The 24,813-nt window shown below is 43.2% G+C and overlaps 2 protein-coding genes and 1 pseudogene across 2 annotated transcripts; 1 reads left to right on the top strand and 2 right to left on the bottom strand.

Annotated features, from left to right (window-relative positions):
- The first annotated feature begins 10,950 nt into the window (after positions 1-10,950).
- LOC133901829 (mavicyanin-like) lies at positions 10,951-11,988 on the top strand. Its single transcript, XM_062343344.1, has 2 exons — positions 10,951-11,340; positions 11,425-11,988. The coding sequence occupies exons 1-2, from the start codon at positions 11,154-11,156 to the stop codon at positions 11,784-11,786; spliced, it is 549 nt and encodes a 182-aa protein (XP_062199328.1). The 5' UTR covers positions 10,951-11,153; the 3' UTR covers positions 11,787-11,988.
- A 264-nt stretch (positions 11,989-12,252) lies between these two features.
- Positions 12,253-13,606, bottom strand: LOC133901652 (glutathione S-transferase omega-like 2; annotated as a pseudogene).
- A 140-nt stretch (positions 13,607-13,746) lies between these two features.
- LOC133901651 (probable aquaporin PIP2-7) lies at positions 13,747-15,223 on the bottom strand. Its single transcript, XM_062343086.1, has 4 exons — positions 14,833-15,223; positions 14,456-14,751; positions 14,231-14,371; positions 13,747-14,154 (listed from the first exon to the last, which is right to left on the bottom strand). The coding sequence occupies exons 1-4, from the start codon at positions 15,134-15,136 to the stop codon at positions 14,032-14,034; spliced, it is 864 nt and encodes a 287-aa protein (XP_062199070.1). The 5' UTR covers positions 15,137-15,223; the 3' UTR covers positions 13,747-14,031.
- Between the last annotated feature and the right edge of the window lie 9,590 nt (positions 15,224-24,813).

A 24,813-nucleotide genomic window follows, 5' to 3' on the forward strand; every position in this document is an offset into this window, starting at 1 on the left:
TTATGTCTCTAGCAACAAGAAGAATCACTTTAACATGGTAAAAAATTTCAGCTCTCAAACCAAAATAAAAATCACCATAAAAATTGAAAAACTTGCAACCAAGCAAGTGAGCTAATAGAGAAAAACTAGAAATAGATAGATACAAGCATAAGATGAAACATAAACTTCATTTATTACAGAGGAACATCCTATTTCCGATGGATTACAAAATGTTTTTATATATAAAGTTTTTCACCTTATACATAGGCTAAACACTCATCTCTCCCTCTTCTAAAACTCTAACACATAACTCTCAAATAGATGGCTCAAAAGGATCAACCAGCACTCCCCTCTATTTATAGTATAGGTTCCTTGACCCATAAGTTTTCTAGATTATGCACAAAATATATATATCTTTCAATACACTCCTACCTATCACTGAGGTTATTTCTGTCCATCTTTTTCCTCAACCATCAAACAATTGTGACGCCTTCATAACTCAGCTTCGTCTCGACCCAAACTTCGCGATGATACCACGTGCACTCCTACTTCCTACGATTTTGAGGCCAAACTGCGAAACCGCCTTGCACGCTTCTCAAAATGTGACTCACCACCACTTACTTACATCTTAAGCAAGCTATCTGATGTCGACACGTATACTCCGTCTTATGATCTTAATCGCTAGCAAGTCTCTCTCACTCCTGATCTCTCAGGCTGCCTTGTTATTTGCACCAGCATCCCTTTCGCTCGACTTCGTCAGCACGTAATCTTCATGCATCTTTCCACGCTTTCCTTGCTCTCCAAATGTACAACTAGAATCATCCTTAACTCCGGCCAGCCTCCTTGATCGTCTGGCACCAAGCACATCGCTTAGCCCAGACCATCTCACTATCGACCATCAAGTTACATCCATCACCTGCACACAATGAAAAAAGCAAGCACGTATCTCCAACTCCATCTCAAGTTAGTTAAAAATAAGAATTTTTAGTTTAAAGCATATCCTAGAAAAATCATAAATACCGAACGATCCGATGTACACATCTTCTAAGCACCGGACCATCCGACGTTTGTAATTCTGACACCATTGGAAAATCGTCCGAGGAAGCATCTAGTGTACACTCCTCTATCGCCGGACCATCCGGTGAGTACAACTGTACCAGTCACCCTATTTTGCAACCACTTTGCAACAATTGCTCTGGTGAATTCTCTGACGAGAAATCATCCTAAGCGCCGGACCATCCGATGTGTTCATTTTACTGGACGTCGAACCATCCGGTGAGGCAAATTTTTTGGACTCAAAGACAAAAATTACAACTCCATTTTCTCTGTACATTTGACTAGTCATGATCATAATTGCAATACATAAACATGCTCATGCAATCCTAAAAATCATCAAACTAAATCAACAAACTTCTTAATCACTCATCACATTATAAACCAAGACACATTTTAACTTCGTTTCTCAATCTCCCCCTTGATGAGTGCATTGACATCTGTCAAAGCACAAAGATTTTTGGTTTAAAGAAATTCAACAAGAGAAGCTCATCCAAGTGACAAAAACTAAAGGAAAGAGTAACAAGGATCACTTGACACAAGAAAGATTGTAAAAGTCCAAAGAAAAGCAAAGGCAAGCAAAAAACAAAAAAAGCTCAATAAAGGCTCAAATGCACCAGAGCAAATGCTCCCCCTTGGTACATGCATAATTTCTCTTTTCATTATGCAAAATTATTCTTTGTGGCTTGGTACATATTTTCTCCCCAAAAACTTAGTGCATATTTTCTCCCCATTTGCCAATGCAAATATCAAGGATAAAAATATCATGTAATGCATGGACATGTAAACCTAATAAGCTTTTACAAGTATACCACAAAGTATTTACAAAAACTAGAAACATCAAAGGGCTATGAAGAGTAGAATGGGGAGCTCACAATTGTATAAAGGTTCAAAAAGATACAGTGTCACAAGAGTATGAAGCTATATAAGTTAACCCTTAAGAATTATTGGCACATTTAAATTCATATAGCTGAATCATGATAAAAATGACCACTGCATAAGCATCCATTCATGCCTAGACAATACAAGTATTAAGAACTAAAAAACTGCAATATCGAACTAGGCAAACAAGTATTCATGACAATAAACTTTGTAAACGCTAACATATGAAATCAAGACTTAGTTAGATCAAGTTCTTATAAAATAGAACATTAAGGCACATTTCTTTATAATTTATTTTATCCTCAAATTATCTTTTATCCAAGCAAAGTGTCACACGACTGGGTATGACAAACACCTCAAGGCTTCAAGGCAACAGTATTGGATCACATCTTAGTACAAGAAACTTGATTGTTCAAGAGTATTCAAATGACACAAATTATCAAGTTTTTCACGAGATCAAGTCAAGTAGTGTCTTTGCGATATAAGGAACACATGTTCCACCAAGGTTCTATCATGAACTAAACATATGATAAAAACATAAACATAGTGCAATGTTTTCTAATCCACTATCTTGAACCAAAAAGCTTAGAGCAAAATATTCATCAAACTAGCATCGACTAAGCCAAAGCAATTACGAACATGGTAACTAATAAATGTAGCATTTCATAGTCTATATGATTCATAAAATTATCAAATGTCATCTTTAGGAAAGCTATCTTGCTTGAAATGTTGTATATAAAAGTATTAAGAAAAGCCTAAAATTAAAAAATTGTTCCGCATAACTACTCAAATTAGCCCAAATTCAAGACTAGCAATTGAAAATGCTAAAGATAAACCAGTTAAAGATCAACTACTATAATTATCTTACAAGATGAGATGTAATGCAAATACAACAATAATAAGATAGTGTACGTACAAAGATAATTCCTCCTCACATAATACTATAGAGATGTCACACTCTAAGCTCTCCCCTCAGAAAAGCAAACTTGGATGCATCTAGAGATTAGGTGAAGATATTGGTAAGCTGGTGTTTGGTGTCTATGTATCTCAAGTCAATATCTCACTTCTTATTATGGTCTCGCAAAAAGTGAAATCTCACATTTATGTATTTGGTTCTGGAGTGTTGGACTGAGTTATTGGCTAAGCTTATGGTATTGGTGTTGTCACACAAAAGTGACATACTATTAAAATTTAACTCAAAATCTCTCAAAATAGCAACCATCCACAAAATTTGAAAACAATAACATATTTAGTTTCAGCAGTTGACTGTGCAATACTAGATTACTTGCGAGAAGATCAACAAACAAGAGATGTACCTAAGAAACGACAAATACCAGATGTACTCTTCCTATCAATTCTACAACTAGCAAAGTCGACATCCGAAAAACCTCAAAGAGAAAGTGAAGAGGATACAGAAAATCAAAGATCATACTCAAGGGTGTGTTTGAGATATCTCAAGACGTGCTTCACTGCTTGGCGATGAGATGTCCTTGGTGATGCTTGGAAGCGGGTACACACGCAAATGACAAAGTGGACGTCTGGTCTTGTCACCGTCAGGTACATGAGGGAGCCAATCATCAGTGTCGCCAATGACTTCGCATCGCTCATGTCGAACTTCTTAAACAAATCCTTAGTGTATTTCGCTTGGTAGACGAATGTACCTTACTTGCATTGCTTGATTCGAAGGTCAAGGAATAAGTTGAGATCGCCCATCATCGACATCTCGAATTCTCTACTCATAGTTTCTACAAACTTGGCTACAAGTGAATGAGAAGAACCATAAAAAAATAATATCATTCACGTACATCTGAACAAGTAGGAAATTATTGCCATGCCTAAAAGTGAACAATATTTTATCAATCGACTCCATCATATACCCATGCTCTAACAAGAAGGACTTAAATCTATCATATCAAGCTCTAGGTGCTTGCTTAAGCACATACAAAGCCTTCTGAAACTTATATACTCGATATACGTATTTGGGGTGCTCAATACTTTGGATTTTCTTGACATAGACCTCTTTCTTTATGAACCCATTTAGGAAAGCACTCTTGACATCTATTTGTACAACCTGAAACACTGGAAAGCCGCAAATGCAAGGAAGATCCTAATAGCTTCTAGTCTAGCTACTGGTGCAAAGGTATCTCCAAAGTCTATCCCCTCTATGAGTGAAATCCTAGGCCATAAGTTTAGCTTTGTTTCTAACTACAGACCCATCCTCCCCACGTTTGTTCTTAAAGACCCACTTTGTGCCTATGGTATGAATATTTATGGTTGGTTCCATAAGGACCCAAACTTGATTTCTCTCAAAGTTTTCTAGTTCTTCATGCATAACATTGACCCAATTTGAATCAGAAAGAGTGTGTCCAATATCATGAGGCTCAAAAGAAGCAACAAATGTAAAATCAGTGAAATGAGCATGTTGAGCAGATTTGGACCTCACTACCCTTTCGCCAATGTCACCAATCATCAATTGTGGGGGATATCTCCGCTGAATGTGTTGAGCAACCTTGCGTTATGAGACAATCTCCCCCTCAAATGTTGCTGGTGCAGGCTTGAAAGCGGCTGAAGTAGAAGTAGAGGCTGCAGAATCCTATGTCGGTGTTGAAGAAACAAGAGCCAACTCGGTAGCATGTGTGATAGTAGGAAATAGTGGATCATCCTCATCATCACCGAGAGCTAGAAGATCGTCATCTACAAATATGCTTTGACCCGTCCCTTGATCACCCGCACACTCAAGAACAGGGCTAACACAAAGGGGTGATTCATCAAAGGTCATATCATAGGACTCCATGATGATATTAGTGTCAAGATTATAAATCATGTAAGCATGACCATAAATAGAAGACCCTAAGAAAATCCCATCGGAAGAATGCGACTCGAACTTATCAAGATTGTCTCGTTTTAGGATAAAACAACGACAACCAAATACTCTCAGATGTGAAATCTTCTGCTTCCTCCCAAAGCGTAATTCATAAGAAGTCAAATTCAAAATCGAATGCAAGAATATCCGATTGGAGATATAGCAAGTTGTGCTAATAAATTTTGCCCAAAACTTTCTATGAGTCATATGCACATCAAACATCGTCCTAGCCATCTCAATCAACGTTTGATTCTTCCTTTCTACCTCGCTATTCTGCTGATGTGGGGAAAAAATTGATACCCAATACTATGTTCAAGGCAGAAAGTATCAAAGAGATAGTTCTTAAACTCGGTGTCATTATCACTGTGAATTGCTTTCAATGTATCAAAAAGTTCCTTGAACAATCTCAAAGATAAGTTCTAAAAATGTGAGAACACTTCATCCTTGCTCACAAGAAATAACAACAAAGAATAGAGAGAGTAATCGTCAATAATGATAAGTACATATCACTTCTCACCTGCCAGATGAACTCGGGATGGACCAATAGTGTCCATATGTAAAAGTTTTCTCGGTCGTTCAGTCATCACCAGATTGATTATTGGGTGAGAAGAAAAAATCATCTTACCATACCGATAAAGAGCACAAATAAGGTTCTTCTCAAACTTGAGCTTGGACAATCCTCAGATCAAGCCAAGAGCCCTCAAACGAGAGAATGAATCAAAACTCATGTGTCATAGCCTCATATGCCACATCCAAAGATCGGAAGAGGGTTGAACAATTAAACACCGAGAAGAACCAAAAGACTCAGAAAAATCGGCTAAAAAAACTCTCCCAATCCGAGAAATCTGGCAAATCAAAGCGCCTAAAGAATCAAGAACTCGAGAAGCATCACGTTTGAAGCATACTTCCAAGTTCTCATCCAATAACTGAAATACAGAAAGAAAATTATATCCCAGATACTCCACCAAGGCCACATCTTTGAGAGTGAAACTCTCATTTATCTTGACCATATATTTGGCATTTACTCTACCTTTCCTATCATCCACGAATGTGATGTACTCGTGTTGCTTCGTTGGGGTGAGTCTGAAGAACCATGATAAATCTTCGGTTATATGGAGTGAACAACTGGAGTCAATGAGCTACTTGTTCTCCAAGCTTTCGGCTGTCACCTATATAAGAGAAGAATAGTAGGTGGATGGCTCAGTACTGGGATTAGATAGAAACTTCTTGGGAATCCAGTACTGGATCATCCGCTCTGAAGCAGTAAAAATATGTGCATGCAAATCAACACTCTCACGCTGAGTACCATGATGAAAAAAATATGGTCTACCAAAGCGTTGTAACTCAAAGCTCCTGACACGTGAACCAAAATCATATGAATGATAGTAAGATCCACGCTGGTCACCATCTCTAGGAGGAAACTGAGGAGCGTCAAAACCTCATAAGTAAGAGCGAGGAAAATGCTCATGTACACCAAAAGAGGGGTGGTACATGTTTAGAGTACTCCACTCTCACTCATGCTGCTCGTCTCTCATACGGCGAAAGTAAAACCCAACTAGATGATCCTCTCTCTGGTAGTAGGTGCAATGGTTGCGTCTCTCAGGAACTTGATTGCCGGTCACTCTAGACTCTCTCAAATGAGTTATCATCTGAGGTTGTGGAGCTCTCTTTGGTTGTGGTGTGGGTTTCTTCTTGGTGAGTTATGGTGTGAGATTCTTCTTTATGGGTTGTGGTGTGACATTGATCTTGGACTTTTCAGTTTATAGTGTAGTATGTGTGGTGAAAATAGTCTTACCAACTCTATTGTAAGTCACCCTCTCAAAACCCAACCCGAGAGCCAAACCTGACTTATCGGCACACATCTTGATCTTGAACAAGATCAAATCCATTTTGCCCTTACCTTCTAAGTATTTTTGCATAAGAGAAATAAGATACTCATTCTCGACCATTAGCCTCTGAACTTGCCCTTTTACCTAGCTGAGTTTATCTTTAAAGACTATGCAGGTGAAACAATTTGACTGCACATCCTTAGAACACACAGTGTTCTCCAATCTAGACTCTAGTTCTTGAATACGCTTAGCTTTTACTTCAACATCCTTTGTGAGCAAAGGACAATTCTTGGAAGCGCCTAAAAGAGTAAGTTTAGACTCCTACTCAAGGAGCTTCTTCTCAACAGTCTCAAACCGACTGGTAACTTGAGCATGCAGAGTCTGAAGATCGAAAAGTTTAGTCATGACAACCAAACAACTCTCACATTTCTCATCTTTTGTTCTAGCCTAAGCAGAGCATCCTCAATCGACATAGACTCATACATAGACGTAAGCTCCTTTGACTCACGGACCATTTCTTAAGTAACATATCCTGGCTAACAAGAGTATCATTCAAGGTATCAATCTGAGCAGAAAGCTGATCGTAGGAAGGCAATACCTCAGAGGGATCAAGCTCGAGGTTCTTCTTGTTGTTGTTGTCATCCACCATGAAGCAAAGGTCTGTAGCCCTTGTCCTTCTTCTTATTCTTCACGAGCTGCTTCTCCTTCTTTGAGCTCTCATCCTCGCTTGAGAAAGTGTCAATGTCGCTAAGAGCCACCACAAAAGCCCGTGATGCCGCCTTGGTCGCCTTCTTGATCATCTTGCCGTGGTTTTTGAACAAAGGTTTTTTGTTCTTCTTGTGCTTGTCGTGGTCATGGTTGTGGTCTTCCTTCTTCCTGTGTTTGGGATAGTCTACCTTGAACTGAGTGGTGTCACCACAGTCAAAACAAGCACGAGAACTACCTCTCATTCGGTCTCGTCAGTTGTTGTAGAAGCGAGTGAACTTCTTGACAATAAGGCAAGATTCTCATCATCAAGCACATTCATCTGCTCCTCTGTAATAGAGATCAAGAAAGGTAAAACAAATCCACCAGTTGAGGGGATAGCACAAGAAAGATCAACTCTAGCCCGACTACCACTCCTAGGTCCTAACACCAACACCATATTCTGAGACAGGGGGTTTCCTCAACCTATTCTATACATCTTGGCTATATCTGTAGATTTTAGCTTGCTGAAAGAGTTCACCATATGTCAATGTATTATAATTAGATGACTCCTCAATGCTAGATATTTTTACTTTCCATATGTTATGGTCAAGAGCATAGAGAAGCTTGATAGCTCTCTTATGGTCATAATAAGACAAAATCCTACTGGATCTAAGGTTGCTAACAATTACATCAAATATTGAAAACATAGCATCCAGATACTTTTTGGGGTTCTTGCACAGACATATGATATTCTTGATCGTATGTGCTATGATACCTAGCTTTGATTTGGTTAGTGCACTCATAAAAGACACTAAGAGTGAAACAAATCTCCCAAGCTATACGGAGATGCTAAACTCTATCAAACTCACTACGACTCAGGCTGGTGAACAATACATTTTTGGTCTTGTTGGCTGCTTCATATTGTTCAATCTGGGCTTGAGAAGTGCAAGTGATAGAAATCTCATAGTTGGAATCTACAACCTCCCGTATAACACTTTATTGGTTTAAGAGATAAGTCTTCATGCGCATCTTTCAGTACGAAAAATCATGACCTTCAAAGAAAGGGATTTTCGTATGTCTCTCCATTGTGGCATACGGATCACAAAGTCAGTTAAGGTCAATACGTGATCAAACTTGGTTTTGATACCAATTGTAGGACTGAAAATGGTGATCAGAGAGGGATGAATAGGCGTCTCACCAAATTATTGTATGACATTTTCCTATTTTCTCACTAACGCACCTTAAAACAAAGAGCGAAAGCAAAAACTCAAGAGAAATACGTTGCACCAAAAGATCCTCTAAGAAAACATGACTCTCATGAATGAAATTGAATACTAGGTTCCATTAAAAACCAATTCATACGTCATCACACACAAAAGCTTGCAATTAGAGAAAGGAATATTTAAATCCAAGGAGATAGTTACCAGGTGAAGAAACTCTTTAAGCTGATGTTTTAGAGGTAAGGGAATTTAAGATCAATTCTGAATATGAATTTTATGTCTCTAACAATAAGAAGAACTATTTCAACATGGTGAAAATTTTCAGCTCTCAAACCAAAACAAAAATCACAATAAAAAATGAAAATCTCACAACCATACAAGGAACCGATAGAGAGAAACTATAAGAAGATAAATACAAGCACAAGAAGAAACATAAACTTCATTTCTTACAAAGCTCTCACTTAATACATAGGCTAAGCACTCCCATCTCCCTCTTCTAAAACTCTAGCACACAACTCTCAAATGGATGGCTCAAATGGCTCAACTAGCCCTGCTTTCTATTTATAGCCTAGATTTCTTGACTCCTATTTTTTCTAGGTTGTTCCTAAAATAGCACTATCTTTCAATACACTTATACTTACCATCGAGGGTATTTTCATCTATCTTTTTTTCATCCATCGGACGGCCGTGGCGCCTTCATAACTCAGCTTCGTCTCGACGCAAGCTTCACGATGATACCATGTGCATCCCTCCTTCCTATGATTTTGAGGACAAACCACGAAACTGCATTGTATGCTTCTCAAAGTATGACTCACCATCACTTGCTTATACCTTAAGCGAACGATCCGACGTTAACACGTGTACTCCATCTTGCGATCTTGACCGTTAGCAAGTCTCTCCCACTCTCGATCCCTCGGGCCGCCTTGTCACCTGCACCGGCGTCCATTTCGCTTGATTTTGTTAACACGATGTCTTCATCCACCTTTTCATGCTTTTGCTTGCTCTCCATGTATACAATGAGAATCACCCTTGACTTCGTCTGGTCTCCTTGATCGTTCAGCACCAAGCACGTCGCTTAGTTTCGATCATCCCGCCATCGATCGTCAAGTTACATCAATCACTGCGTAATATGAAATAAGCAAACACGTATCTCTAACTCCATCTTAAGTTAGTTAAAAATCAGAATTATCAATTTAAAACATATCCCATAAAAATCGTGAGCACCGGATGATTCGATATACACTCCTTCTGAGCACCGAACCATCCGACGCTTGTAATTCTGACTAAATTCTCTGGCGAAGCATCCGGTGTATACTCCTCCATCATTAGACTATCCTGTGACTATAAATGTACTAGTCACCCTATTTTGCAACCTCCGTGGAACAATTATTCTGGTGAACTCTCCAGCAAGAAATCTTTCTGAGCGTCGAACCATCCGACATGTTTATTTCACTGGACGTCAGACTATCCGGTGAGGTAAATTTTTTTAGACTTAGAGACAAAAATGCCAACTCAATTTTTTCTGCACATTTGATTAATCATGATCATAATTGTAATACATAGACATGCTTATATAATAAAAAAGTCAACAAACAAATTAATAACCTTATCAATCATTCATCAGCTATAAATTAATATTTATTTTAACTTAGTTTCTCATATTCTATTACGAGAACTGGTGTAGCAGGTCCGCCAAGCAGACCTTTACTCTTACTTAGACTATCTCTAACCATATTTTCTTCATTTCGTTCCCTTCCCGATTCCCCTCTTCATTCTCATTCTCTTTTTTTCTATCATCTTCAACAGCTTACTTTCGAAGGGATTTCTAAAGAAAAAGTAGAGAGAATTCCGTTCTGAAAAGAATGACCTCGAGAATCTCTTCATAATAAGAACCGTAAAAAAATTGTTAAAACGCTAAACAAAACGAAAATCTCTTCGGAAAAAAAATCTTAATTTTTACATGAATCCGTTAAAGATGTCTTACTAGGCCACACCATCACCATGACGCGACATGTGGGCAAGCACGCATGCCGTGCCGTCGCGCGGCTCAATTGACGCGCACGGCACGACACGGAAGCGGCCGCCGAATTGCCGAAGCCAGTCGCTGCCCTGGGTTGTTGGTCCTTCCGGCCCACACACCCCAACAGCACAGCCCACCACTTTGCCCGGCGAGGGTGGGGGGGGGGGGAGTGAAGAGGAGGGCGGTCGACGTGCTGGATGGAGGAGGCCCGTGTCGGGAGAAAGTGAGTCAGTGCCCTCGCTCGGCGACTGTGAGCCCAGGCTCTGTTGGGACGATAAGCCCAGTTTCGATCGAGGCAGGTGAAAAAAGAGCAGCAGCCTCCAATCTCCATCCACTGCGGCAAGCAGTAGACTTTGACCAGGTACGCATACCTGAGCACGGCCATAATCAGTCAGAGGCATACCCAAAGGGGGCAAGACTTCACCGAACAGCAGGAGTAAATTTATGGAGCATACATTAATAAAACAGGGCTTAGTGATGCCAGTGGATGCAACCGATGACCAAGCCAACCTTGCAACAGCTCACGGAAGCATAGACTCCAATCAAGGTAGTTTATATGCAGCAAACCAATCCCAAAGTCGCCTGTCATCCCTAACAGTTCGTCTCGATCCCAGCCAATCATGGTAGGCTCCTCACTTGCATCAACCATGGCAGGCACCATCCTCCTCCTCCTCCTAGCAGCAGCAGCTCGACACCACGGCGCCGGCGCAACGGAGTACACGGTCGGCGACTCCGAAGGGTGGACTATCGGCTCCAACTACCTCACCTGGTCGCAGAAGTACAACTTCACCGCCGGCGACACGCTAGGTACGTACGCCACGGCGACCATGTTCCCTACAAATATCGCTGTTTTTATCTTGTTTTCATACTTGCGATCTGCTTGAGCCGCAGTGTTCAACTACGTGGCGGAGCAGCACGACGTGTACCGGGTGACGCAGGACGCGTTCCGGACGTGCGAGCCGGCGAACCAGACCATGCGCGTCTGGGCGTCGGGCCACGACCTCGTCAACCTCACCGTGCCGGGGGACTACTACTTCATCTGCAACGTCCCGGGGCACTGCCTCGGCGGCATGAAGTTCGCCGTGGCCGTCGCCGCGTCGCCGCCGCCGCCGCCGCCCCCACCCCCGCCGCCGACCTTGCCGCCGCCGCCACCCCCCACGGGCTCCGCCGGCGCGTCGTCAATACGACGGCTCGCGTGGCCGGAGGTGGTGCGGATGTCATGCGTCGCCGTGATCGGCCTGTTGCTTAGCTGATTGGTTTGCTGTGATTGATCTTGTGATGTAGCGCATGGCGTGTAGTGGACCAAATGTTTGTGATGGTTGACCTGGACCATTTCTTGCCATGGTTTGCAAGAGCTAGCTGCTACTAGTATTGAGACGTGCATCAGGGTCGATGGAGAGCGTTGACTTTGTAATCGACGCTATTAGAGAATATATTTGTACAGACAGTTCGTAATCTTGTACGAGACGTTTTATTGAACCATATGTAAAAAAAAAAGTCTATACAAATCAAATTTATACAGATTTATTTTGAACCATATATACAAAAGATTTATACAAACGACTCATAAATAAAGTCATCTGTACTAAGGAAAATCACATATCGTTCCAAACTTCGAGCCGTCTGTGAACTAGAAATAGTACAAACGGTTCGTAGTTTAGAACCGTCTGTACTAACACAAAAATACCCAAAATAAAAAATAAAATTATGCCCTGCCACGGGGAGCTACAAGTTCAGTGCCCACCACGATTGCTTGCTGCGCTTCTTTCGCATTAACAATCGCATACTTAATAGTAAGAAGTAAGAACATATCAAGTAGCATAGAGCAGACAACAAATCTTGTAAGAAAAAACACAACCAGAGCATTACAAGATAGCACGATAAGCAACGATTCTCCCACGAGAACACGAACAAGCCTGTGAGCAGATCCATTCAGATCTGTGAGATTGTAGGAGAGATCCAACAGATCTACCCCTTGAAATCAACAAAAAATTCTACCCCTTCATAAACCATCTCATTGATCTCATCGATGGAGTCCTGGAGATGAGCCGGGTAGAGATCCAGCCCAGAGTTCTCTACGATGTTGTTGAACTTGTGTTGAGCATCCGGATGATCTCAAGCTCTCATTGTTCACCATAGTCTTAAGATGCTTGTCCCACATGACCTACACTGAGATTGGCAACAAGATCTGATCAATCCAATTATTGTAGCGGAAATGAAAAGAGGGGCTTCAGAGTTCAGACTCACAGGAACACTTGGCTTCCTGATATAATTTGTGCTGGCGATTTCGTAGAGCTCTTTGACGCTCTTGGTGTCGTCAGATGGTCGTCAGTCTCCCTGGTCCTCTCAAAGATGGACTTCACCGCCTACGATTCATACACACATAGAGAACAGGCAATCGAACAAGAAATTGAAATCAATCGATGGCTGAACCCATGAAATGGGACATAAGAGGGCATCTGATAGTGTGAGTTACCGTGACGCTGATGGCGTTGTCTAGCCCCTTAAGCTTTAGGAAGGCGAGGCACAAGGACGCCTAGGGCACACATAGGAGATGTAGAGGTGGTACCTCCCCAGCGCGGCAGGGAACCGGGCAGAGGTTTTCCTGGACACTGAGCTCTGGAAGGTGGACAACGACCGATCAAAGACGTCAGTGTTGGTGACCTCGTCCTTGGTCCATCGTGGCGGTTGGGGTGACGGGGGAGGACGAGGTATGCCCTTGGCGATGAGGCCCCGCTCCCTCCCGACGGTGAGACCGCTGGAGATGGGGAGGGAGGGGGCCAGATCTGAGGGGGGCAGAGAGCTGGTGAGGCGCTCAGATATGAGTTTGCAGCGGTTTAGATAAGGTTTTGGGTCTATACAGTTAAGACGTGGCATTGCGTCGGGGCAGTGCGGAACGCTCCAGTTAAGACACGTCTATATTGCGTTATTAGTTCAGACGGTTCCAAATGAGAACCGTCTGAATTAAAGCATCCTATCATGTGAAAACTACTCTTATTATTTTTTACGACGATTCTAATTTATAACCGTATATGATATTATTTGCGCAGACAGCTTCGAATAAATATCTGTATGGAGATGTTCTATTAAATTATTTTTATAGTAGTGCGATTTATAAAAGCAGGTGCATACATGTATTTGTTACCGCAGCAGTGTACACAATCTGCTCAACGCCCGATATCCGTACAGCTAAACACAAGTGACCACAGGGCAGAACATATATAACCAGGCACTTATTCACGGACAGTCCCAGATCAAGAACAGAGGCCACAGACACACGCCCACACGTGCCAATTGACATGTGTACGCATACATGAAAAAACAAGTAGATTTCGCACGCGTGCATGCTACATGCATGAATCTAATATTACACTAGACGATACATGACGACACGAGACGAATCGACGAAAAAACAAGTTTGGGGCATGGACCATGCGGATTTAAGGCGAATGAGATGGGTTCACGGTTGACATGGATGCACGCGCGCACCCAGCTCCATCACACCGTCGCGCTGGTGCTCCTGAAGGAGCCGAGCGCCTTGGCGACCTCCCCGCGCAGTACGAGCTTGTGGTAAACCGCCGCCACCGTCGCTCCGATGAGTGGACCAACCCAGAAGATCCACTGCGCATATACAGCATGGACGATTAATTCCGAATCGTTGAGTAATGAACAGTGTTCGTACTTTTACAAATCTTACGTGGTCTTTCCATGCTTTGTGCTGGTTGTACAGGACGGCGGCGCCGAGGCTCCTCGCCGGATTGATGCCCGTGCCGGTGATCGGTATGGTCGCCAGGTGCACCACGAACACCGCGAACCCAATCGGCAGCGGCACCAACACCTGCACGCATGCACTGCCGCGTATCAACAGATTACACTTGTAACAAGAACACGCGTGGAGATCGAGGAGTCGAGGCAAGCGTACGGGGATGAAGGAGTCGCGCGCGGTGCGCTTGGGGTCGGTGGCGGAGAAGACGGTGTACACGAGGACGAACGTGCCGAGGATCTCGGCGCCGAGCGCGCTCCCGAGGGAGAACCCGTCGGCCACCGTGTTGGCGCCGCCGCCGAGAAGGTCGTAGGGGTGCTTGATGATCCCCTTCACGATGGCCACGCCGCAGATGGCGCCCAGGCACTGCGCCACGATGTACAGCACGGCGCGCACCAGCGACAGCTTCCGCCCCACGAACAGACCGAACGTCACCGCCGGGTTTATGTGCCCACCTGCGTGCATGCTAGCTCATCAGTACAAACGTCCATACGCACATGCATGAGTATGTGTATGCTGGCATGGCACGTGCGTGCCTGAGACGCCGCCGGTGCAGTAGACGAGGACGAAGATGGTGGCGCCGAAGGACCAGGCGACACCGAGGTAACCGACGCCGGTGCACGCTTCGGCAGACGACTGGCTCTTGTACCCAATGACGGTGGCGATGCTCACGTACAGGAAGATGAGGGTGGCCATGAACTCGGCGATGAGCGCACGGTACAGGGACCACTTTGTCAGCTCGCTCATATCAAGCAGCGGAGCCGGTGGCGGATCCCAGTACGGCGCCTTCGAGGCGGCGGTCGCCTCGGCCGTCTCGACAGCCACGTCCTCCTTCGACATGGTTTGGTTCTCCTTGCTAGAGAACTTCAGTTCGGTGCCACAGCCAGTAACGCTAGAAGCCTATTGAAGTATCAGGGTTCTTGACACGAGGAGTGTAAGGCAAATGGGTGCGGTTTAAATAGGGAAGGGAAGCACTTGGAGCCTTGGAAACACGGCCGATAAGATATTTGAAAGAGGTTCCTTCCTTCCGATTCACTGTTTTCCATGCAATTTTGCCCTACTTACTACAAAGATCCAGATGACGAATTAAATTTGCTTATGTTGACGTGAAAACTACAAGATTCCCGATCCTATCCACGATAAAGTGACGTTTTGGTGCTTATGTAGGAGTAATTAGGTGCGTGCTTTAATTCTATAGCTATCAGGGATCAGGACTGAGATTGTTCATAGGAGTATAATTTAGTCCATACCTTATTCCTATGCACGTGTGCACGTTGATGGAGCATGTGGAACCGTACTTGTTTTTGCAAAATTTCATATCAAGTTTCTGCAGAATTAGGCCATAGGCCACTCCCAATGCTAATTTTTAGACATTAATTAAGTGTCTATCTAAATAAAAAGATGATGTAGCAAGTAATTTAAAGATAAAAGATAATGAACTTATTTTTATGAAAGAAACTAAATCTTTAAGCAATTGTTTCGCTTTCAGGTCTGCTGGTTGAATGAATTATAAAAGGTACAGCTTTTACCTTCTATAATCTATTCGTAGATGATTACGAGACAATAAATTACTTTGAGATACCTTAAGAAACTAGTAAGACACATGCATCTATTGAAAACTGATTTTTTAACATTATTTTTCTTACTCTCTCCTCTATTAGACACCACCTAACAAATCAAGTATTGGAGTAGCCTTAGCAAACATAGACTTGGCCCGTTTTACCCGGCTCTGAATCCTGGCTTCTTTATTGAAGCCAGAAAAGAAGGTCAAACGCTTTGGGCACTAGAGCTCAGCTTCAGAGAAGCCTAGCTCCGCTGCAACACAAAATGAACTACGGGGAAGAAACTATTTTGAAGCTTCCGTCTTGTGATCCGAAGCCGACTGCTTTAGAAGCTCTAGCTTCTAGAGCTTACAAGGAGGAGCTAAAGCATGGGCTCATGGCCAAATTAAACTAGACCTTAATTTCGTAGTGCAGAAACATTTCTTCCAAGCCAGGTTCTATGGGTTGCTTCTTTCTAGAAACGATAACATATTCCATAGAATCTACTTATAAGCAAATCCGATGAAAAACAAATACAATTTAACAAATGAAAGGTATTTTTTGGAACAGTTAGGGTTTGCGAGACCTAGCTAAATTTTGTATTTTTTTTATCAGATATTACTCTAGAGCAGCAATTAGATTTTATAGTTCTTGTAGAGACAAATAGAAAATATTTTACGGTTGCTGAACTTAAACATATACGTGGTGGTATTTTTTTTATGGAGTTGGGAAAAACCTCATGGGCATTCGGGGGATGCTAATGGGGGTTAATTTGGTTGCCTTTGACGTTGGAACCATCTCTTATGGTGACTTCTATGTGAAGTTTAAACTGAGATTTAAGGAGGATGGGTTCTAATGAATTTTGGTAGTTGTATATGGAGCAGCACAACCAGAATTTAAATATACATTTTTAAATAGGATTTAGTCTCTAACCATTATGATTTACATGGATTCAGTATTATTAGAAACCCCGATGAAAAAGAGTAATGGTAAATATGATGACAAATGAATATTTTTGTTCAATGTTGTTATTAACAACTTGGACTGTCTTGACGAAAATACACATGGGCAAATTCTTTAGAGGTTTTTGCAACTTGAAAAACTTGATAGGGTTCTAGTAAGTACTGAATGAGGGCTTAAATAGCCAAGGTCAATTATAGAAGTCCTAACGAGACATATCTCTAATCACACTCTCTTGCTGTTAAATACGGGAAATGCTTCTGGGGTGGGGGTGGGGGGGTTGGACAACATAGGTTCAGATTTGAACTTGATTGGTTAACCTGTGTGGGTTTTTATGATACATTATCAGAGGTGTGGCAGAGAGAACATAGGGGTAATACAACACTTGAGATATGGCAAAATAAAATAAGAAGACTCATAGGTTCAGATTTGAACTTGGTTGGTTAACCCATGAGGGTGTTTGTGATACAGTAGTAGAGGTGTGGCGGTAAGGGTAACACAAAACTTGAGATATGGCATAATAAAATAAGAAGATATAGAAAATTTCTAAGATGCCAATAATTAAAGTTTTAACCAAAATGTTCACTGAAAAAGAAGTGAAAAGAAGCTATATTCCAAATGGAATATAACAAATCATTGGAACCGGATGGATGCCCAGCGGAATTCTACCAAGTGTTTTGGGAGATCATAAGAGGTGATTTAATGGCACTTTTTTATGAATTCCATAAAGGCACTTTGCCTCTTTTTAGTTTAAACTTTGGTATTATTACTTTGCTACCAAAATAAAAGGATACTGCTCAAATACAACAATTTCACCCCATTTGTTTGCTTAATATGAGTTTTATTTTTTTTACTAAAGTATGTGTTAATAGAATTATGGGGTAGCACAAGAAGTAATAAGACCCACATAAACCACGCGATTTCATGACATGTAGAAATATAATAGAATGAGTGGTCATCTTACCTGAGACAATACATGAAATGCATATGAAGAAACTGAGTGGAGTAACTCTTAATCTTGATTTTGAAAAGGCACATGACAAAGTTAAAAGAAATTTTCTACAACTAACTTTAAGAATATGAAAGGCTTCTTAGCACAATCGCGTATTTGTAACAGGAGGGAGTGTAGAAGTAAGGATAAATGATGATGTGGGAAGATACTTTCAAATTAAAAAAGATCTTAAATAAGGTGACCCTCTATCTCCAATCTTTTTCAACATAGTTGTAGATATACTTGATATTTTAATAGTAAGGGCCAAAGATGATGGACAAAGTAGAGGTGTAGTCTCGTATATGATAGATGATGGTCTTTCTATTCTCAGTATGCAGACGCTAAAATACTTTTTATGGAACATGATCTTGAACAGGCTAAGAACATGAAGCTCTTGTTGTGCGCATTTGAGCAACTATCAGGCCTTAAGATTATTTTTCATAAAGGTGAATTATTCTACTATGGATAAGCGAAGAAGTATGAGGAGCAATTACCTTTTTAGATATTTAGGAATTTCTATGCATCATTGAAAGATTTCTAATAAAGACTGGAAGACAGTAGATGATAAGTTTCAGAAGAAGTTTAGTTGAAATGGCAAGGATCTGTCATATGGTGGCAGACTGGTCCTTACTAATTCAGTCCCGAGGAGCATGGCTATGTTTATGCTCTCCTTCTTTGAGTTTCCTAGAGGAATTTAAAATAAATTGGATTATTACCAGTCGAGTTTTTTCTAGCAGAGTGATAAGCATAAAAAGAAATATAGACTGGCTAAATGGAGTATGCTTTGTAGACTAAAAGGTCAGGATGGTTTGGGTATTCAGGATCTAGACATCCAAAATAATTGTCTACAAAGTAAATGGTTGTTCAAACTAGTATGACAAACATTACTTAGATACAAATATCTAGGTGATAAAATAATTGCACAAGTGGAAAAGACGCCAATGAATTCACAATTCTAGACTGGTTTAATAAATGTCAAGTCTATGTTCTTAAGTTTTTGAAACTTTAATTTGCAGAGTGGCATTCAAATCAGGTTCTGGGAAGATAAGTGGCTAGGCTCCAATACACTACCCAAGCAATGCCCCATTTTTTATAATATAGCTCATAGAAAATCAGTCACGATTGAAGATGTGTCATATCAGACCCACTGAACATCTCCTTTCGAAGAGCATTAGTGGGAAATAAACTAGTGGCTTGTCCTAATTTAGTGGCACGTCTTGTCTTTGTTTAGTTGAATGATCAACCGGATGTTTTTAGGTGGCTGCTGCATTAGAATCGGTAATTTTCAGTTCACTCTTTGTATAGAGCAGTAGTTGATTCCAATATTGTAGATAACAACCGTTACCTATGGAAAGTAAAATTCCCGCTAGACATTTAAATTTTCTTATAGTATTTGCATAAAAGAGTAATTCTCACCAAAGACAACTTAGTAAGGAGAAATTGGCAAGAAAATGAAAAGTGTTGTTTTTAGTGATAATGAAATAATACAATATTTTTCTTTGATGGTCATTATGCAAAGTTCATCTGGCATACAATTCAAATTACTTTTGTTTACAACATCCTTTTAATATTTTCAATGTTTGGAATATGGTTGGATGGAATAAGAATGAAACTTAAAAAAAACAAATTTTGGTTAGGGTAGGTGTCATGTGTTGGGTACTTTGGCTCAGTCGAAATGATGTCATGTTTGATAAAGCAAGAATACATTCTTTTATGCAGATTATTTTTATGTGTATGCATTGGATTTGTTTTTAGGCATTGCTGTAAAAGGATGAGGGGTGGGAAAGAGTGCACGCCGCTTGCAGCCTTTTGAAGACAAAAGCAATGGACATTTTTATCAGGAATAGATAGAGGTTTAGCAATAGATTAGGTGCATCATAATGTATATTCACTATTTGTTATATATGGTTATATGATAGATGGAATCTACATCATAGTAACAAATCTTGCAATAATTATCTGCTGTGTACATCTCCATATGTAGAGGCTGAGATAACTTGTTGAATGTTATTCCATTATTAAAAAAACGTAGCTCCACGTAGTGTACGTAACAGGCCTAGTAGATATTTAGTCCGTACTAGCTGGTAGCTTAACCTTCATACGTACGTTCGTCGAATCTATGGCTCCCATCCATGCATCATGTCAAAAACTATGCCATGGAGAGGATGTTCTCAACTCTTCTCTTGTGGATGCCAGCAACTTGGTCAGGAGTCCTAATCAACAGTTTGGTACTACTAGAAGGTGTTCCACCAGTGTCGACAGCGCGACACACTGCAGATTTTCATCGGAGCCGAGACGATGAGCCTCCCGATCGCGCGCGCGCCTTGCATTTAGTCTTTTCCCGATAGCGCCCTGTACGCTGCTGTGGCTCACGCTGTCCATTTGGTCGTCGTCTCCGTCTCCGGCGAGGCCATGCCAAGGTTGCCGTTTTCCAGCGACGTACGGGGCCGGGGCCACGCGGACTGCAGCCCCTTCGTCCAGTTGCGAGAGTTTTAAGAAGCAATAGATATTTTTGTTTCCTCGCTTCCATCTGTCAGGCCCGGCCAGTCGCTGTCGCCAAGCACGTCCTACGCCACATTCTTTTGTTCCCATTTTAATCGGTTGATTTATCCCGTCGCGAATTGGTTGGCTGCTGTGTCATGCAGATAGAGCCGCCCGAGCGCTACATGCCCTAGCAAACGAACATGGCGCGCACGTGCTGCTTTCATCCTGTACGATTTCCTACGAGCGGTTGAGCTGCCGCGCGCGCGCATGTTCCAAAATCCACTCTGTGGCTTGCAATTTGCAAAACGGCGTTGCTAGAGTCTGTTTGGCAAAGGTTGAGCTGTAAGGATTTGTGGAGGGATCATTTCTAGTTTTAGAATTTTTCAGAATCAGAGCTGGGAAAGATGTTTTATTTTTATTTTAAACTAAAAATAAATATTTAAATAATTTTATTTTACTCTACAAACTTCAAATTTTATATGAATTTCAAAGCTAGAGCCCTATTAAACAGTATCTTATTTGTTAATGGGCTGCTACTGACAGCTGCCATATTCAGCTGATAGTCTGCTGTTCACCTTTTTTTTCTGTGCTTCTGTACTACTGACGGAATTATAATGCATGCAGTTTTCGAATCACGTCCAAATTAATCACTGTGTGCGTATGAAGGATTAGAGACGCTAATAAATTCGTTAAAAAACTACTTGCCGAAATCACCTGTCCTCAGTTGTCTGCAGTGACAGGTACTTAACTGCACGCTAAAACGCTCTTGTTTCAGCTTTACCGGGCCAGGTGTTTCACATCAATTCGGTAGGCTGAGCCCAATTATATGTGGGCCGATCGGGCTCGGCGAGCCCATGTGTGGCAAGGATGAAAGACCGCGCCGGCGAGTGCAGCAGCAGCCGGCAGCGCCTCCTTCAGCGCAGCTCTTAGGCGCCCCATGGCCAGCGATTCTTGCGCGATGGTCATCACTGCGCCTCTGCTTAGTCGGCGGAGGCGACTTCTACTCCCTCTCCGGTTGGCGCGCAGATGGGCACCGCGACTCCGGCAGCCGTGGCGGGGTCCTCCCTCCCTACGGTGGAGGCCCTCAGCGATCATGGCGTCCACGAGCTTTCCCGCCGCAAGAGGGCAGTGGACGGCGCCACTAAGCAGAGGCGCAGCCGGCGCCTGGCCGATAGGGAGGACCCAAACTATGTTGATGCTCTCGATCACGAAGGCTTCGCGCGCCAAGGCCGTGGAGATGGACCTGACGGGTGCCTCTAGCTCCCTCGCTTCTGCGCTGGAAGCCTCGGGCATTCTCTCCCGCCCGCCCCCTTCTGCTGTGCCCAAGGCTGCCCTCAAACGCCTAAGGCGCGCATGCCGCGTTCAGCGCCTCCAGGAACTGGACGATGTGGTGCTGCGCCGTTCTTAGATGTCTGCTCTATTCTGCGTGTTGTTGTTTTGGTCCACCTGTTTTTTTGCACCAACCTAGGCCTTCTGTTAGCTCCTTTTGCATTTGTAAGCCCCAGTTTAGCGCCATTAGGGCCGCCCTCGGCTGTATTGTTGGGCTTGCTTCTTGTATCCGTGTTGTCTCTGTTATTGTTATGTCTTTTGTTCCACCGGCTGCTCCCTTTCGCTGTGCTTGTTCCTCCGTGGCGAATTCTAGTCTCCTATGAATTGCAACAACACTTTTCACCTGTGGCTCGTGGAATGTCTGTGGCCTCGGAGATTCGGACAAGTGTGCTAACGTTCTGTCGGATTTCACATGGGTTTTTACATTTCGACACGATCTATCAATGGAGCCATGAAGAAGAGAAGCACGGGGTGGTCGGTGAATGAAACAACGACCACCCCCGATCATCGAAAGATACCCGTTTGACGGTGCCACAGGTGCGTTAAAATCATGTAAAAAATTATTGGAGATGGGAAATGCAGCGCCCAAGTGCCACACAAAAATTTCAGACTCTTGCATGATCTCTAGAGGGAGAACGGAAAAGGAGAAATTTCAGCAGGAGGTAGACGGCAAGTGAAATACCGTCCACCCCTCGAGCACCATCCATGCTGCCACGTCTCTGGCGAAGCGACCCAGGAGCTTGCTCAGGTGCGCGTTCGACGCCGAACCTGACTCCCCGCTCGCGTATGTGCTCCTCTCCTCGAACGAACCAGCGCCACCACCACCTCCAACTCCTACGCGGCGCGCGCGGTAAGCTCGCTGGCACTGCGCCCCGCGGGGCTAGCTCAGGAGGTAATGCGCGCTCATCTTGCGCATGAGCGCGTGGCGCCAGTACGGGCCGCCGGGAGTACATGAGCTTCGCTGGACGGCGAGCGACGGCCGCGCGGCCGCCGGCTTGCCACTCTCTTTTTTTTTACGAAAAAGCTGAAGCGCTGCTTTTCATTTCATTAGAAGGAACAAAGAGGTACAAGATGACTAAATATAAAACAGGAAAGGAAGCTATTTATGTGTCTATCTAGCTAACTAAAACAAAGAAGATCTGTATATGGGTGGGAGAACCCCCTATGTGACTTTTGCACCGATGAGGATTCAGACAGCGTATTCTTCCGTGATGAAAGTAAAGACGGCAAGCTCACTGGTCGCTTGTCCTTGAAGATGCGTCGGTTACGCTCCTTCCACATGTTCCAGATCGTAAGAAGTAGGATGCTTGGAAGTTTTTTCGTTGACGCATGTGGCGCGATAGTTACACACTATCTCTACCATTCCAAGAAGGGCGGATGGAGTTGGTTGGCCATGTTCGGCAAGCAAGACTTAGGAGGCTCCCATTGTCTAAATTTTTGTGGAAAAAGGATATTCGAGGATGAGGTGATCAATGGTCTCTAGGTTTCACATGCTTGGGGGCAAAAGTAGGAATTTGGCCACCCCCTGCGCAATAGGCGATCTACGGTGTAGACTCTATTCTGGGCGAGTAGCCAGGCAAAGAATTTGATTCTATGTGTCGCCCGAGGATCCCAGACGAGCGGCGCATAGTTGACGGAGATGCTGCCAGTGAACTGTGCAATGTAGGCTGACCTAGATGTGTATTCGCCTGAGGATGTCTCTCTCCACGTGATGTTGTCCGGCACGTTAGATAGAACAATTCCTTGCAGAGCCCACCACAGTCGAACATAGTCTGGTAGTAGGTCTGGCGTGATGGTGTCTCGGATGTCATCAATCCATTTGTTTCCTGTGAGTGCCGCACGGACAGTTCGGCGACGTGGTCGTGAAGTAGAGAATAGTTATGGTGCTGCGTTCCTGGGTGCCGAACCATGTAGCCAAGGGCTGCTCCAGGAGTCTGTTGTGTTCCCATTACCGACAGTCACCGTTGTGAGGGTATAGAACAATTGCAGATCCGTGCCATCACATGGTAGTTCCAGTCCCACCCCCACGGCTTATCCAGTGTCTTCCAAGAGAACCATAGCCAGCGTAGTCTAAGTGCTCGGCCAAATTTCTCGAGGTCCAGGACGCCTAGACCCCCAAGTTCCTTCGGCTGGCAGACTTTGGCCCATGCAATTTTACATTTTTCTCCACTGGCCTCCTCGGTGCCCGTCCATAACCATGAGCTCATGATTTTCTCAAGGCGCTTGCGGATGAACACCAGAAGCCTGTGTGTTGTCATGATGTATACGGGATGTGTTGCGAGGACGCTTTTCAGAAGCACTACCCATCCGGGCAGGATGAAGAATCGTCCATTCCATCCTGCTAGTCTTCCAGCCGCACGATCAATCAGTGGTTGGAGCTCAACATGTCGCAGGTTCCGTAGGGACAAAGGCATTCCCAAATACTTGAAAGGTTGTGATACAAGTGGGATTTGCAGATTTTGAAGGATGACTGTCATGTCAATATCATCGCATCAGATTGCGGCCATAGAGCTCTTTGCAAGGTTTGCGTGTAGCCCCAAAGCTTGTCCAAAGGTGTTCAGAATTTGTCTTGTGGTCTGTAGCTCATCCTTAATGGACACCAAGAAGATGGACGTGTCATCGGCGTATAAGGAGAGCCTCATGCTTGGTTGCTAGCTCGAAGAGGTGTTGCAGCGGATCAATTGTGATGATGAACATGAAGGGGAAGAGTGGGTCCCCTTGTCGAAGTCCCCGACGGTGAAGGAGGTACTATCATAGGGAACCATTGAGGAGCACTCTTGACGAGGATGTGGACAAGAGGATGGACATCCATTCTCGCCATCTAGCTCCTAAGCCCCTTAGTTGTAAGAGGTCCAGCATCTCTGAAAGAAAAAGTAATCATTATGAAAAGATGGGCCACACTACCATTTTGAAGGCCTTGGATATGTCAAGCGTCAAAAGTAAATATGGTTGGCGCTTGCGGTGTAGTGCCTAAGCCAGATTCTGGACATATAGGAAGTTCTCTTGGATACACCTCTTCTTAACAAACGCGCTCTGAGCCATTGAAACTAGATCATTGAGATGCGATGCGAGTCGCAGCGACAGAACTTTGGCAATAAGTTTTGCCAAACTGTGAAGTAAACTGATCGGCCTGTAGTCCCCTATAGTCGAGGTGCCCTCCTTTTTGGGTACCAAGGCACCATTTATACGGTCGAAGTGGTGTTTGTGCATGG

The sequence above is a fragment of the Phragmites australis genome, chromosome 20, assembly GCF_958298935.1.
Source record: "Phragmites australis chromosome 20, lpPhrAust1.1, whole genome shotgun sequence".
Classification (NCBI taxonomy): Eukaryota; Viridiplantae; Streptophyta; class Magnoliopsida; order Poales; family Poaceae; genus Phragmites; species Phragmites australis.